Source organism: Syngnathus scovelli, chromosome 5 (genome assembly GCF_024217435.2).
Source record: "Syngnathus scovelli strain Florida chromosome 5, RoL_Ssco_1.2, whole genome shotgun sequence".
Lineage (NCBI taxonomy): Eukaryota > Metazoa > Chordata > Actinopteri > Syngnathiformes > Syngnathidae > Syngnathus > Syngnathus scovelli.
The window spans coordinates 7,847,008-7,861,717 of NC_090851.1; the positions used below are offsets into that span (position 1 = coordinate 7,847,008).

The 14,710-nt window shown below is 37.8% G+C and overlaps 1 protein-coding gene and 1 long non-coding RNA gene across 5 annotated transcripts in view; both read left to right on the plus strand.

The window, feature by feature from the left end:
* The window catches only part of LOC125969068 (uncharacterized), a 45,572-nt gene extending 41,305 nt beyond the window's left edge, over positions 1–4,267 (plus strand). For all 3 annotated transcript variants that reach the window (XR_007481430.1, XR_007481427.1, XR_007481433.1), the window contains one exon: positions 4,181–4,267. This is a non-coding gene — a long non-coding RNA (uncharacterized lncRNA). The remainder of the gene's footprint in view (positions 1–4,180) is intronic.
* A 165-nt stretch (positions 4,268–4,432) lies between these two features.
* Positions 4,433–14,710, plus strand: part of LOC125969198 (zeta-sarcoglycan) — a 170,765-nt gene continuing 160,487 nt past the window's right edge. The window contains exon 1 of one of the 2 annotated variants that reach the window (XM_049721032.2): positions 4,433–5,430. In XM_049721032.2, the coding sequence (XP_049576989.1) occupies positions 5,392–5,430 (39 nt within the window). In that variant the 5' untranslated portion in view covers positions 4,433–5,391. The other variant, XM_049721033.1, reaches the window with a different exon arrangement.

Sequence of the window (14,710 nt, forward strand, 5' to 3'; positions counted from 1 at the left end):
CTATTTTCCATTTACGTTTACTTTTATCTCTGTCACTTTTTGAAATGTTCTTTTTAATGAAAGATTATTATTATTATTATTATTTATGATGACTATGATGATGATGATTGATGATTGATGATGATGATGATGATTGTTGTTGTTGTAGAAATAACCACAATGGCACTCAGCAGAGCTCAGACCTGACCCATATACTAGCTCAGCAGTCCCATTTTGGATATTTACAGATACCCATATCCTCTATGTCTTAATTTGATTGATCACAAATAATTGTGCTTTATTCAGTGACAACAAATGTTATTTAAAACATAAGTGTGAATTATGATATCTAGTTTCCATGTTCTTGCTAACAATCTCATTCATTTGTTTTTGTTTTTCCTAGCCCAAATCTTGTCGAGTAGCTACTAGACTAGAGTGCTTTGTTATAGCCCTATTAGCATTTATATATATTTTTTTATTTTTGTCTGATCAGATTAATAATTCAAACAAAGCCTCACCTTTAGTATATGTAATTCGAATTATCTGAGCTAACTGTCAAAATGAAAAAATAATTATTTGCATAACTAATACTGAATGAAAATAAATTAGCAAGAATAAAATGTACCATACAGCAGAAAAGCAATGATACAGAATTGAAAACTACTGTGCAATATCGTACTTCATAACAATCCAATTAGATTGTATTTTACACCACATAGTCTTCCCACAGCCCTGAAGAGGCATGATGTAGTTTCATGATATTGACACATTGATCCGATATGCTGTAGCGTATTAAGTATCCATCCATTCTCTGTACCACTTACAGTACTTTTCCTTCACTGTCTTTAGCAGAGAGGTGCGAGAGGCGTGGAAAACCCTAAACTGGTTGCAAGCCAATAGCAGGACACGTGTAGTATAAACAAACAACCATTCATACTAACATTCACGCCTCCAGACAATTTGGGGGCATCAGTTAACCTATCCTGCAATGTTTTGGAATGTGGGAGGAAACCCAAGCACTCAAGGAAAACCCAGGCGGGCACAGACAGTACATGCAAACTCCACACAGGAAGGCCTGAGCCCGAATTTGAACACACAACTGCTTAATTGTAATGCATGCATTAAACAGAATATTTCAAAGTAATTTCCACATGAAATAAAGTATTTGAAAAAAAGATTCCTGAGAAGAACACAATTTCTCCGTACAAATCAGCACTGAATTGATGGCACTGGTACCACTAGACTAATTCAGTGTCATTTACCCCCGAAGTCTTAAAGTACTTAGAAAGAAAAAAACAACTAACTTCCTTATCCATATTACATTTGAGTAATCTGGTTAAAGTGTCACTGACAAATTATGCAAAGGTGCTACCAACTCTTCTCGGTGGGCTATACTGTATGTACCCATGGGGGGGTAAACGAAGACAGGTCTTTTTACTTGTTGTAACCCATGTCTCATTTATTCTTTCATTTTAGTATTTTCATTTCATTTTCCCCATTTCCATAACACAAGTAAGTAACTAAATTAGAAGTCTGTTTTTGATGAGTTTTGGCACTGAACTGATGATGTTGTAACATTTGCATATGCGAGCAAGCAGCTTGAGGTAACATTCCAAGTAAATTAAGGGAAAGAAACTGTTTATGGCGTTTGAACATGCAAGAGGAAGGAAGCCTAGGGACATGGAGGCAAGAGAAAGGCGTAGGGTCGGTGATGTCATGGTGCTGGCACAGGACCAGGTGGCTGAATTTGAGGTCAGTCACTCCCTTCTGAATAAATATGACAAAGCCTTTAGAAAAATGTCTCCCGAAAGACAGCACAGTGTTTATTGAAAGCAAGCTGATGTTTGTGTGTGGCGTATATGAGTGTGAGTAAGCGAAAGCGGTTGAGCGAGCACAACATCAAAAAGGAGGGAGCGGGGAGGGAGGAAGATATCGGGAAATGGTGGAATTGCAGGGAAAGCAAGAAAGGTTGAGAAGCCTGAAGAGAGACAGTGTGAGAAGCGAGTGTAAAAGAAAGAAAAAAGCAGAGAGGCATAAAAACAAAGGAAGCCATGCAGAGAACGAGCGAGATAGTCATTAATCCAATGTTCGTTATCTTCCACTGACTCCCACAACAAATGCTCCTCTGTGTTCTGCGGAGTGTTGCTCACTTGGCCCATCGTTGTGCATGTTTGTCAAGTATGCCATTTACATAGTATGTATGTAACATGAATGTATCATTTTAGACATCTGACACAACAGTCAAGCTACGTGACTGGCAAGAGGGGTAAAAGCAAAGAGAGCATGAAGAATTAATGGTGATGTGTAGCCTCTTCCAAGCACTAAAATGCAAAATGTATCATGGAGGTATTGCTGCGATCTGGTCTTTCGTTTTGTTTTATGTTTTTACCAGGAATACATGGGAATATTTCTGCACAGCAACATCAGTAACACTGACTGTGAAGCAGTTTAACGTGCAATAAAAAAGTAGGGCTGGGCGAGTACCGAAACCAGGTATTGGTGTCGTTATCAGCCTTATTTCTAGGTATCGGTCCTCGCGACGATGGCCGATACTAGTATTGGTCAACTTCTTGTGGCCGTTCTACGATCAGGAACTAGAAATGAGAAGATTATATAAATGCCTTATTGGGATTAGCCAGGTCGTCCTTTAAAAGTATCGGTCATTGTTTTTTGGGAGTAAATTGTATGTACCAAAAGTACAAGTGGTATCGGTAGTCCGCATCTCGTACTGGGATCGGTCTGAATAAATAATGTGGTATTGAACATCTCTAAAACTGTAATTGAGGTAGTATATGGCAACACTTTTCCACTTTTTGAAATGTCAACATAAATTATCACAACAAAATGTCTTTTCAGCACTACAATTTTGGACCCTGCTTAGTTGAATCAAACAAAGCACGTGTGCGTGGTCTTATGAAATTGATGTAACTAGTTGTAGTAGCAGGGAAGAGGTATTTGTCTTTTGTGTTTCGGTGTGGCTTCAGAATAAAGGCCATTGATTGCCATCTTTTTCTTGTAGAAACACAAAGCCGGTACTACACATTTTTCCCCCTACTTTAATCCCACTGCTGTACAATTTTGTGATTTATCAAGTGCTTTACTCGTTGAATACGAGGAATGATAAAAAAAAAAGAAGCTCTTCTTCTGTGTAGCTTATGGTATTTCTATTTTTAAATCAAGGTCTCTCTCTCTCTCTCTCTCTCTCTCTCTCTCTCTCTCTCTCTCTCTCTCTCTCTCTCTCTCTCTCTCTCTCTCTCTTTCTCCCTCTCTCCCTCGCTCAATTCACTCTTTTCTTCCAGTGTGTCAAATGATAATATATGGCCGGCAGGCGGCGACATTCTTACAAAGCACAAGGAAGATGAGAATAACATGAATAGCACTGTAAAAGTATCCAGTCTAATTGACAAGTTCAGTCCAATGCCATTAGCTCAGCATATCCAACTTATTTGTATGTTTATGAATTAATATGTTTTTTGCTTCTTGTCCTCAAAACAAATTAGTTCCATGTGTGAGGATGCAAGAACCTTTGAGGGGCAGACTGTGTTTCTCGCAGCACTCCATTGGAGAAGATGAACTTGAATGATCATTATAGACAACATATCATCTGTGACAGAATTAGCATCCATCTCTCCATTTTCTATGCACTTACCCTGTTGAGAGTTGCAGGAGCTGGAGCCTATCTCATTTGACTGACAGGCTAAAGGCAGATGACATCCTGGACTTGTCAGTCAATCACAGAACACAGACAACTATTCACAGTCACATTTACACCAATGCAGAGTGAAAACTGAACATGAAAGACAGGCAAATGAATCAAGAGACCAAATAACAGAATTGGCAGGGACTAACAATGAGAGATATTAAATATATTATTTTGGTGTCCACCTTAAGTCTAGCACAATCGTATGCATGGGGGGGGGGGGGGGGTGTTCTTTCTTTTGGTATTTTTGCAAAGGTGGGCAGTTGGAAACAGACATTTAGGCTGTTTTACGGCCACATTGAGGGAGGATGGCTGCTGCAGATTAGAGGCAATATATTATTTGCCTCACCTCACGCTATACCTCTGGTTTTATGTGATCACCGAAACCTGAATGTGTAATGCACAAGTATTAAATATACATTAGCCTGACTCTGTAAAATCAAAGTGCACCTTATAATTGTCTGAAAACATTACTAATCCTTCTGTGTTCCTTATCCCAAGGTGGGCGCTGGAAACTAAGGAAGATGACAACATTCTCTCATTGTTTGGAGTGCATGTCCAAAACATTGCTCATGTAGACAGACTCAACTTCCTCGTCGTCGCATTCTTCTTCTTCTTAATAATAATAATAATAATAATAATAATAATAATAATAATAATAATAATAATAATAATAATAATAATAATAATAATTAATAATAATTAATAATTAATAATAATAATTAATAATAATTAATAATAATTTAATGATAATTTAAAACAAAATCGTTCAAATAAATCACTGCGGTAAGCGAAAGTTGTAACAAATAGCTCACTGCTACGTCCGGATGTCGCTCCTATAATTGTTTCTACGTCAGAGCCCTCAGGCATAGGATGGATAAAGTTCTGAAGTAAATTGTTTTTAATTGTGTTAAAAGACCAACCTGATTAAAAAAAAAAGGTGAAAGCTTCAAAAGTAATGCAAAGCCAATTGATTGTTTTTCTCTTACGGTAACGCACAAATACGCGCATACGCGCGCACGAACACACGCACGGACACACGCATACACTATATGAATAAATTAGACTGTACACAGCCTAAGCCTGTGTCCATCTCTCCTCTGGCTACCAACTCTGCCGTTCTACTCTCATCGTCTCCTCAACAACCCCCTTTCTCCCTCACACACTCCCTCTCTCTTGCTCCCTCACATTCTGTTCCCTTCCTCTTATTTGTGGAAGAGCTGCTATCTCTGGCGGTTTGCCGCATGGTCGCTAAAGACTCAACATCATCTGCTTCCCGGACTCTTCAACACTGCTGCACGGGCACATGCCACACGGATGTAACGGCATTCACCGGACCGCACCGCAACGGGTCACTGGAGATCAAGACTTCATTCTGGCAGAGGCTTTTCTTACTCAGATGTAACTGAGACCAAGAAGGGCGATAAGTGCGCATCCTCTGTATGTGAAAATTGAACCACTTTGGCTGGATGACGGAGTCCAGATTTTAGCAACACGTCCACCCAGGAAAACGCAACTCTCCTTAGGCTCCATTGCTGCGATGTAATGATAGCGATCAGGATGATGTTGGAACAGAGTTTGGCCATCTAAAGAGCATCCGAACTTTTCTCAAATTCTATTTATAGGCCTATGTACAGTTTCCTTGTTTTGGTCATCGCGCAGGACTTCTATGCTGGTTCCAGAGTAGGCTCATAGCCCGAACCGCCCTCCTCATGGAACGATCAGCATCTTTGGATATAGAAGCGCTCAAGGTAAGACGCTCAGCCGACTGTTATGCGCTCGCCCCCGGGGGCAGAGTTAGGATTCACCGCGCTTGCGATGCTGGGTAAATGGATGTACGGGTGGCCAGTTGGACGATGACTGCGCCCCCCGCTCCTCCCCATCCCCTTTTTTTTTTTTTTTTTTGACCCGCACCTGCAAGTGGGGAATTAGGTCACCGGTATGCTGATATTAAATCCACGTTCCACTTCTAGATGGTTTTCGTACAAAATATATCAAAAAGGTGTATGGTGGTGGGATTCTCCAAACACGCTCATCACGCTCTGCTTAGGGCACTAAACGGATTGCAGTCGTGGTATGTCAATTCAGTGCGTGGGGCGAATTTCAATAATGCTTGGCTTGCACAGAGTTGCTGTGTGCGTCGGTGGGATACTTATCTTGAATAACGGGACAGAATGGGGCGGATTCATGTGCAAGAATTTAGGAGAAGTAGATAGGGAGGAATAATCCACCCCATTGCTGTTTTTCCTCTTTCAATCTCCACTCATGTGTAGTGATAGCAGCAGTTCGTGATCATTTTCAAGTGCAGTGCACAACACCCACTTGAAAGATATTACTTGCTGCTGGAGTGGGTGTGATGTGTTGGTACTTCTGACCAGAACCACGCTATATACAGTATTTTTATCCACGCTATAAAGACAACAGAGAAGTTTTGGCGATAACATTGGGCATATCTGCACAGTGCACGATTTAATAAGAGTCAACCCAAAAGATGTATCAACATATCTGCTCACACAAATAAAATAATAGTCCAGGGTAAGGCATATGAATTTCTTTGTACAGTCTAATATTAGGGTTGTTGTGAATTTAATTAAAAAAGTTCAATTTAAAAGTGAAGACCATGTTGTCAGTGTGATTGTTGTTTGTCTATATATGTGGGTCCTATAATTGGCTGGCAAGCGTACCCACTCCTTGCTTAAAATCATCTGGGATCGACTCCAGTTCAGCTCATTCGTGACCCTAATGAATGCACCAACTATGAAGAAATGGAAGAGCAAACGGCACAATCAAAACTACAGTTTCTAACTTTGTAAAGGCTTAATTTTAATACATCTCTCTTGTATTGGATGTCTTTAGATTTTCAATGTGTACGCAAGGAAGTCACAATAATGTAGGGCTACTGTAGCCTACATTTATCTTCTATATCAGTGAGTGTGTGGGCTGTGTTGGGATAAATATTATTCACTAAAATCCAAACGGGCTATAATTGAATAAATCTCAAAATACCCAAATAACCATTTCCATGTTGTTTTTCCACACATGCAACTAAAGTGACTGGGAAATTTGAGTTACATAATATGAACAAATTCAAAAACTTTGATCTGATGTTACAGCGTCTGTTGAGAGATTGATTAAATTCAGATTGGGTTAGGTTTCATTTTACTGGGGAACCTTTCTTCTTGTACTTCTGGGACTCATTTATGGACGGACAGGTAAGCAATTTAAAGGGGTGGAGCCTCTTGGAAATGTTTGTTCAATCAAAGACACAGGCCACATGGGCAGTCGGTAAGAAATATTTGGCTCCTTTTTCTAGCACTTTGTTAAAATGTGGATATATGCTTTTAAGTAATTTAAAGTCAAATTTCATATGGGACTGTGATGCAGATGATGATTTTGTGTAGAAATATTAATTTTCCTCTATGCTGTTACTGGTAACCAACAATTGGATAAATCAGCAAATCGAATCGATGTCATTCGCCTGGGGTTTGACATTTCAAGCTGCTTTTTATGTGATCACGCTTCTGAAAAGAAATTGACTTTGCTTTGGTATGCTGGTTGCCCAATCGAAAGATAAAAATTGACATTCGGATTTAAAAAAAATAACCTTAAATGTTAGTCAGTCTACTTAACCTAAAGAACTGTTTGACATATTGTATTGAGTAATCTGTAATGCATATTGATTGTCTTTGTTTGTCCTGATGCCATAATTTGTGCTAGCTTGTGACATTTACTTGATTTTTAAGTGGACATGGTTAACATACTCTATCATAAAATGTCAAGCATTGTGCATGACATTTTATGGAAATGTTTGTATTTGGTGTTTATTGCAACACAGGCTATATTCACTTCTTGATTGCAGAGTAAGTGTCAATTTTAAGTATGAAGCTGTGAGTAGGTAGCATGCAGTGGAAAAGTATATCTGAACAACTATGACTCACACTATATTGGAATTTTTCTTTAAACCAATTGTCCCATAAGGTGTTCTTAAAAGCTTTTTATAGATGCGGTGGTGCTGAAAGGTTTATTGCGAATGAAGTTTAGTGTAATACTTCAAAAAGGCACTCATTAATTTTTTTTTTTTTATTGTTTAAGAAACTTTATCCATGTGATTCCCTCAACCAAAATCAGAGTAACAAAAAGAAACTAATTCAAGTGAAACTGCCAAACCTCTTGTCAGGTGTCATCAATAAGTTGTTGGCATGGCTAGGGCACAGTTCCTGTGGCCTAACATAAAGATTTCAAGCACAAAGAGCATTTTTGGGTGTCTGCCAATGAAATTTCAACCAATCGGAGTGTGAATGCGTCAACCTGTCGGCTGAATAAAAATGATTTTTGTCCATTTCCACCTATCTATCCGTCTCTTCTTCTGCTCGTTTCTTGAGCTGGTATAAGATCCTTGGCTCTGTTGAATGCATCTGCTTTCACCTCTGCTGAGCAATTTTTAGAGAGAAGAGAGAAGTTTATCGTTGCTGAAAAGTCCATAATTTCACACAGAATAAATAATCCTAATTAAATGTGCATTCACATGTAAATTATAGTATGGTATATTAAGGATTTGGTTTGCTACCAAATATGGCTTTAAAAATTTGGAACACAGCCTTCCTGTCAAATAAATATCGTGTTTTATTGTGCAAGTTTGTGTGTGTGCGTGTGTGCGTGTGTGTGTGTGTGTGCGTGTGTGGTTGTGTGTGCGCGTGCGCGTGTGTGTTCCATAAATGCAATCAGAGGATATGAACAAGGACAACTTTGGGGACGTTGGGATTATACCACTTTAGACCCAATATACAATATTAAGGGCTTCTTTGGTCTGTGTGTGTGAATGCGATTAAAGTGTCACTGCTTGTAAATCACTTCAGGTTTCAATATCAATTTGGGAGGTTTAAGTGCTATTGATTGTCAGAAATAGCTGGGCCATGAATTACATTCATTAGAATCAATCAAGGCGTAATGAATTTTTGTCCAATTGAAGATTAAGATCAAGTTGTATCTGTAAAAAACAAATAATTTAAATTTGCACTTGTAAGCTCAAGTCTAGGCTTTGAAGAGCTCTTTAATAGCTCGAGTGAGACATCATTCTTTCATCTCGTCATCGCTGAAAATTGATTTCACAGAAGCTTTGCGCATATAGTCTTGATTGATCATACAAACGCTAAAATAGATTGTCTCGGCTGATTTTGCATCTTAAATAGCATGTCTGAAAGGCTCAAATGCTCAAAGCAGCACACATTTGACATAATGTTTTTGAAATATCAACAAGAGTTATCATCTATTCAGCAAAGCAGGTTTGGAGCTTCTAAATGACCAACGCTAACATGCAGCCTGTTACAAGAAGTCTTGATGTTACATGTGACAAAATAATTTCCTTACATATTGATCATCTCCGCACACTGTGACAAGTGGTGCCACCATGCTTACCTCTCGCAAAGCGCTTTTGCAGTTTTTGTGTTTGAGACTAGGGCTGGTAAACGTTTTAAGTAAAGGTGTGATCAACAGCCAACTTCTGCCAGTACCTGAGCACATGAAGGAAAAGATCAGGAGTAACATAAGACATCGCACAGATTATTTTTCAAGATTAAAAGTCAAACTAAATACATTTTTAAAAAAAGTATGCTTTTTTTTTTAAATCTATTTTCAGTTTTATATAGTATCCCTCAGCGGATGTGTGTCAAAATATTGCCAAGTAAAGTTTCAGAACATCTAAATGATGGGAAGCTGCCTATTAATTTGTCTGCAAAAGGATATCCATTGCCTTTTAAACTATAGCCAGAGTGAATCAACATTCGCATGGTGACTGTTTACCCACCGAGATTTCGCCCCCTTATATTCAGTAGCCACCCGAGGCTAGTTTATTTATGCGTTTATGGGCACTGAGCATCCAAAACGGAGCAATTAGTGGTTCAGTGATTTTTTTGGTTTTTTTTTGTATTTTGTTTTTTTGTTTTTTGTTTTCTCCTCTCTCCTTTCCAAGGGCACGTCTGAATATGTTGCACAAAAATGATATTGAATAAAACTAAAACGAAATCTATGAGGTCTAAATTTGATGCCCAAATAAAATCCTATAATGTGAAAGTTGCATAAATTGTAAAGGGCTGCATTCTCCTCACATACTGAGGCTGATGTGAAGCACCTAACAAAACTAATGCATACCATCTACACTGTTTCGGACGTTATGGTACTGATAATGAGCCACAGCTATTTTCTTTTTACATTGTGATTAATATTTAAAGGGCATTTATGATGCACATAAATAAGTTAAATGACTGGTATACTAATACAACTTTGACCCAGTATGCATATATTATTATATGGGCACTAGCAATTAGTTTCTTTCTTTAAAATGTCACATGGAGATAAAAGATGCCGAATCAAACAGATTTCAGTCACAATAGCATTCCAAAGTGAAGGACTTTGGATCTGAATGACATGCCTTTCAACCACAGAAGATATATGATTGTGTTTTATTTTTTAGCAGTTTCGATACCGTCAGGAATTGAAGAAAAGCTTCAATTTTATCTTTTAGATTTGGTGACGATTGCTTATAAGTTGTGTTAAAAGTTTAAAATGATGGTATTCAACTTCTTTTCTAAGCATTGTTTGGATGGGGTAGTAACATCAGATAACGGCATATGTAGACTAATCAAAAATATTTAGATTCATTTAACACAAACAAAACATTATTTAGGCATGATTTTGATGATGAATGAGGAAAATACATGGTGTCATGAATACTGGAAGCAGAAGTGTGCACTTAGTCCTCTTTGGGGAACAGGTGCAGAGTTGTACTTAAAGAATAGCTTGTAGAGGCCATGAACCTACATGCCATCTATTACCATTATTAATATCACATCCGATACACATTGAAGGTCAAAGCAAAGGGTAATGAGCTATGGTCTGATAAGGGCAAATGTAATTACTTTTTTTTATGTATCCACAGTACGGATTAAAAGTGTTGCAGAAAATAGTGTTGGACTAAACCTATGTGATAAAGGTGGTCACTGAAAATTTAGTGGTGCACCTGTAGTAGTAAATCTTTTAATTTTATTTTTATTTTTTTTTAATATAAATCAAGCTCAGCGCTTAGGTAATTCTACGCGACTGACTTATCACGAGAAGCAATGAGCGGATTAAAAAGAACAGTCCTCTGGGATATTTGATCAATACAAGCATTATCCTTACAGTACATAGTGTACAATTAAGTACTAGCGATTTTGTTTGTAGAGACACAAGTGTAGCTGGAGCTGTAAAGCCGAAGAGGCTTCAGAAAACAAACATGATGGTGGGGAACATGGTCCAAGAGGGAAATCCAGGGTCCACATCCTGCTTCAGATATAATAATTACACATTAAACTCACCATTACACATCCTGTCCTCCTGGACACCAACTATGCCAGTGTTAGGAAACAGGAGGCCAATGCATTTGGCCTTCAGCTGACTCGGACTGGGTCCTTTGATTAATAAAAAACAAAAATATATATATTTTTTATTTTTTAGGATGGAATCATGAATGTTTCCTTTACCACATTGGACCTACTTGTGTTTTGGGTTTATAAAATAAACAAAAATTCAATTATTTCATTGGGTGTCTATCATGCATGGATTTTTACTAAATTGGTTTTTATTAGACACCACAGTGGCCTTCAGATTTTCTCCTAAATTAATGCCGCCGCTGGTTGCTGTTGTAGTTAAAGGCGGTAGTTGAAGGACTAATGACTTTGTGTAGATGTTAGGCTAATACTTATTATTATTATTATTATTATTATTATTATTATTATTATTATTATCGTAATTGTTAATGATTTTCTATGACAACAATAGCATATTAGACATCTTCATCTTAAAAATATATGGTAGCGGTCCAGTAGCACATTTTTGCTCGTTTCCAGTTAGCTAGTAACATACTATAGTATACTTGCAATGCAAGAAAAAATATTTTAGGGCCCAAGAAGTGCGCACATTTTCTAGTAAACAACATTAGTCAGATCCACATAATTGTAGCTGTTGAGAGAACACACAATGTTTAAATACTCCATTTGGCCATGATGTAAAGCCACCATTGATCACATTGATGTCGCTTGTCATTGATGGGTGGGGCAGCAATTGTCATCATTTCCCAAACCTGTTGAAATGGATTTTGGACATGATCCAGTTGATTTTATTGATGCATGTGGCAAAGTAGCTCTCCCTCATATCAGTGATTAAGCCTTGATGCTACAGTGTATGAGTCACTTGCATGACTCTAATATAATGGCAGTGCAATCCAACATTGACACGCTGAATAAATCAACCCAACAATCATTAACACTTCAACACTTTGTGAGAAGCTTATATGTAAAGCCTGGCTACACACTATTTGATCTTTCAACCACAACAGTTCAAGTTTCACCCTTTTTCTTTCCCCTGATGAGGCGGTTTGAAATATGCTAACAAGATTGACTCATTTATCTTGTCTGGAGGATTATTAAATTAATGTATAAAAATATGTACACAATTATAATAAGCCATGCATGTCCCAATACTTTTATCATGTGCATGTTAAATTTAAGAGCAATTAAAGGGCTTATCGTACTATTTTTCTCTACCTCCCCTCTCAATTGTGAGCTCAAGCAGGTGGCGTCCTTTATTACCTTAAGACAATTATTCCCCTGATACTGTTTAATTTGTCATTCCGATACAGCAAGGGAGCTATCGTATTGACTGATTGTTGAAATGACATTCAAGCAGTAAATAATGTTTTTTAAAAATTATCTTTCACCAAAACGCCCACTCTACCCCTACCACAGCTACTGTAGGCTGATAATTTATATCGAATACTGAGTTACATTCACACTGCATATCCAATAAAGTGGCGCATCAGAGGCATACATGAGATTTTTTTTTCCATTTCAGGCAGACCTTTATGCATTCACACCGCCAATGCTAAAAAGACTGTTGCTTCGCCAACAAATTTAAACGCCACATCCTGCGTCCGTACCTTACACAAGCACACCGGTTAAAAGTCAGAAAAAAAAAAAAAAAACTTAATTGGCCAGTGTGAAACAGGTTGATAAATAGCCAGGGGAAAAAATGTTTGGTTCATTTCATGATTCAGTGTTCTCCTATTGGCTACTTGATTATGAGGTTTCATTTTATTTTTGTTAATTACATTGACTTTACTATATGCAATTTAGTCCTGTTGATTAGACATGAGACCAAGAAAGTCTAGCTGATTATTGTGTCAATGCTATTTTCGTTTAATTAGCATTATTTAATGGGCTCCTTCATTTGAGCATCAAACCACTAAGTGAAGCCAGCATGGACTCACTGGAATACGTGTATGTCCTTAGAAAAACAATTACACACAGTTTTACTAAACAATCACAAATCACCATTTACTGAAGTGGTAGTAGGTCAATTAAAACCGTCCTAGCTAAAGATATAAATGTGTGTTTAGAAGTAAACTATAAAATAAGTAAACCATATCCAAGTGCTGAACATTGAAGAGAGAAAAGTAGGAGCAATAAAACCCTAAAAAACATTAAATAACATTTCGTAGTTAATTTTTTAGCCTGATTCCCCTTATTGGATTTTCTCTGACTGAAAACTCAACAAAGAGGCTGGAATCGTTGTAAACAATTAACAACGTTTACAAAGATAAGAACCGTTTTAGATAATTAAAGCCTTCACTTTCAAAATGCAGTCACACTTCTACAATTGACAATTATCAACATTATTTGATTTATATTTCTAGCGAGGGTGGAGAGTTGGGGAGGGGGTGAATTATTTTCATCAGTGTAACCTGTTTATCTTTAACTACAAATGTATGACTACACATTGCTTATTTTTTCAAAAAAAATAACCCCATGTACATATACATATTTTAAACAGAAAGATTTCTGCAGCAGTCGTTTTGTATTTGCTCTTTATCGCGCTGTACATGAGTGCTTCCTCCGAAGGTGCGCCATATGTGCCACCGAAATGGCCCAGCATGTTTACATGAAGTCACCAGCAGCATATTGCGTCTACATGCATCTATCGTCTTGCTGTTCGCTCTCCTGACAAGTCACTTATCGCTTCTCCAGCTGTGACAGCGCAAAACTCATGCCTGCTACTTTTATAGGCCAGGCCAGGCTGCATGTGCATTAAAAGCACATGACGCATTCATATCACTCACACAAATGTGTGCCGATACCCGTTTTTGTCTGGGGATTTTTTTTTCCCCCTCTCTCAAGGACAAAACGGAGCTCATCATCAGCCAAATGAGCCACAATGTGTCAAGGGGAGGTGGAAGAGCAATATAAGCAATGCAAGCTAGGTGGCGTGTATTTTTCATTTTTTGAGGGCTAGGAAATAAAAAAACCTAGAACTGGATCTTCAAAGATTCCAAAGGAGCGATGAAAAGCATTGCACTGAAGGTGACTGAGTGACATGGCAGGTTTTTCTATATAAGGATGTTTTGGGAGTTTGACAATACAATATAAGGAGCCGTTTTGATACAAGTCCTTGCTCTAAATTCGGTGCTGAGTCGCACCCCCCAAAGAAGTACTCAAAGCTTTGTCTTCTCGTCCCAGATATCTAGCAGGCAAAAGGAGATAGCAGGGAAGTAATCAGCCAACACATTATTAACCTCCAGACTCTTTGCAAAACCCTAATTCTGTTCTTCCTAATTCATTTTGCACTTTAACTAATTTATCATTCTTAGGTGCAAATCAGGACAAGAATGAATCGGACTGTTTTTATTGGGTGCTTGGATACACATTATAGGGGGATATGATCTTAAATTGTAGGGTTTGTTTCAACTCGTTACCCATTTGCTTGTTAGCAGGATCATAAACAAACTAGAGTCTTTAACAGATGGAGCATAATAGTAAACATTACCTTCGGTGCCTGTCTGAATAAAAGTGTTCAAAAAGATCCTGAAAGATATTTTCTGGTTGGATAACAGTATAATCAGTTTGAATGCACTTAACCGTAACATTATTTCACAGATTACAATTTTCCAGTCGTTTTCCGTATTTGATAATCTGATTCTGTAATTTAGCACTCACATTTAGA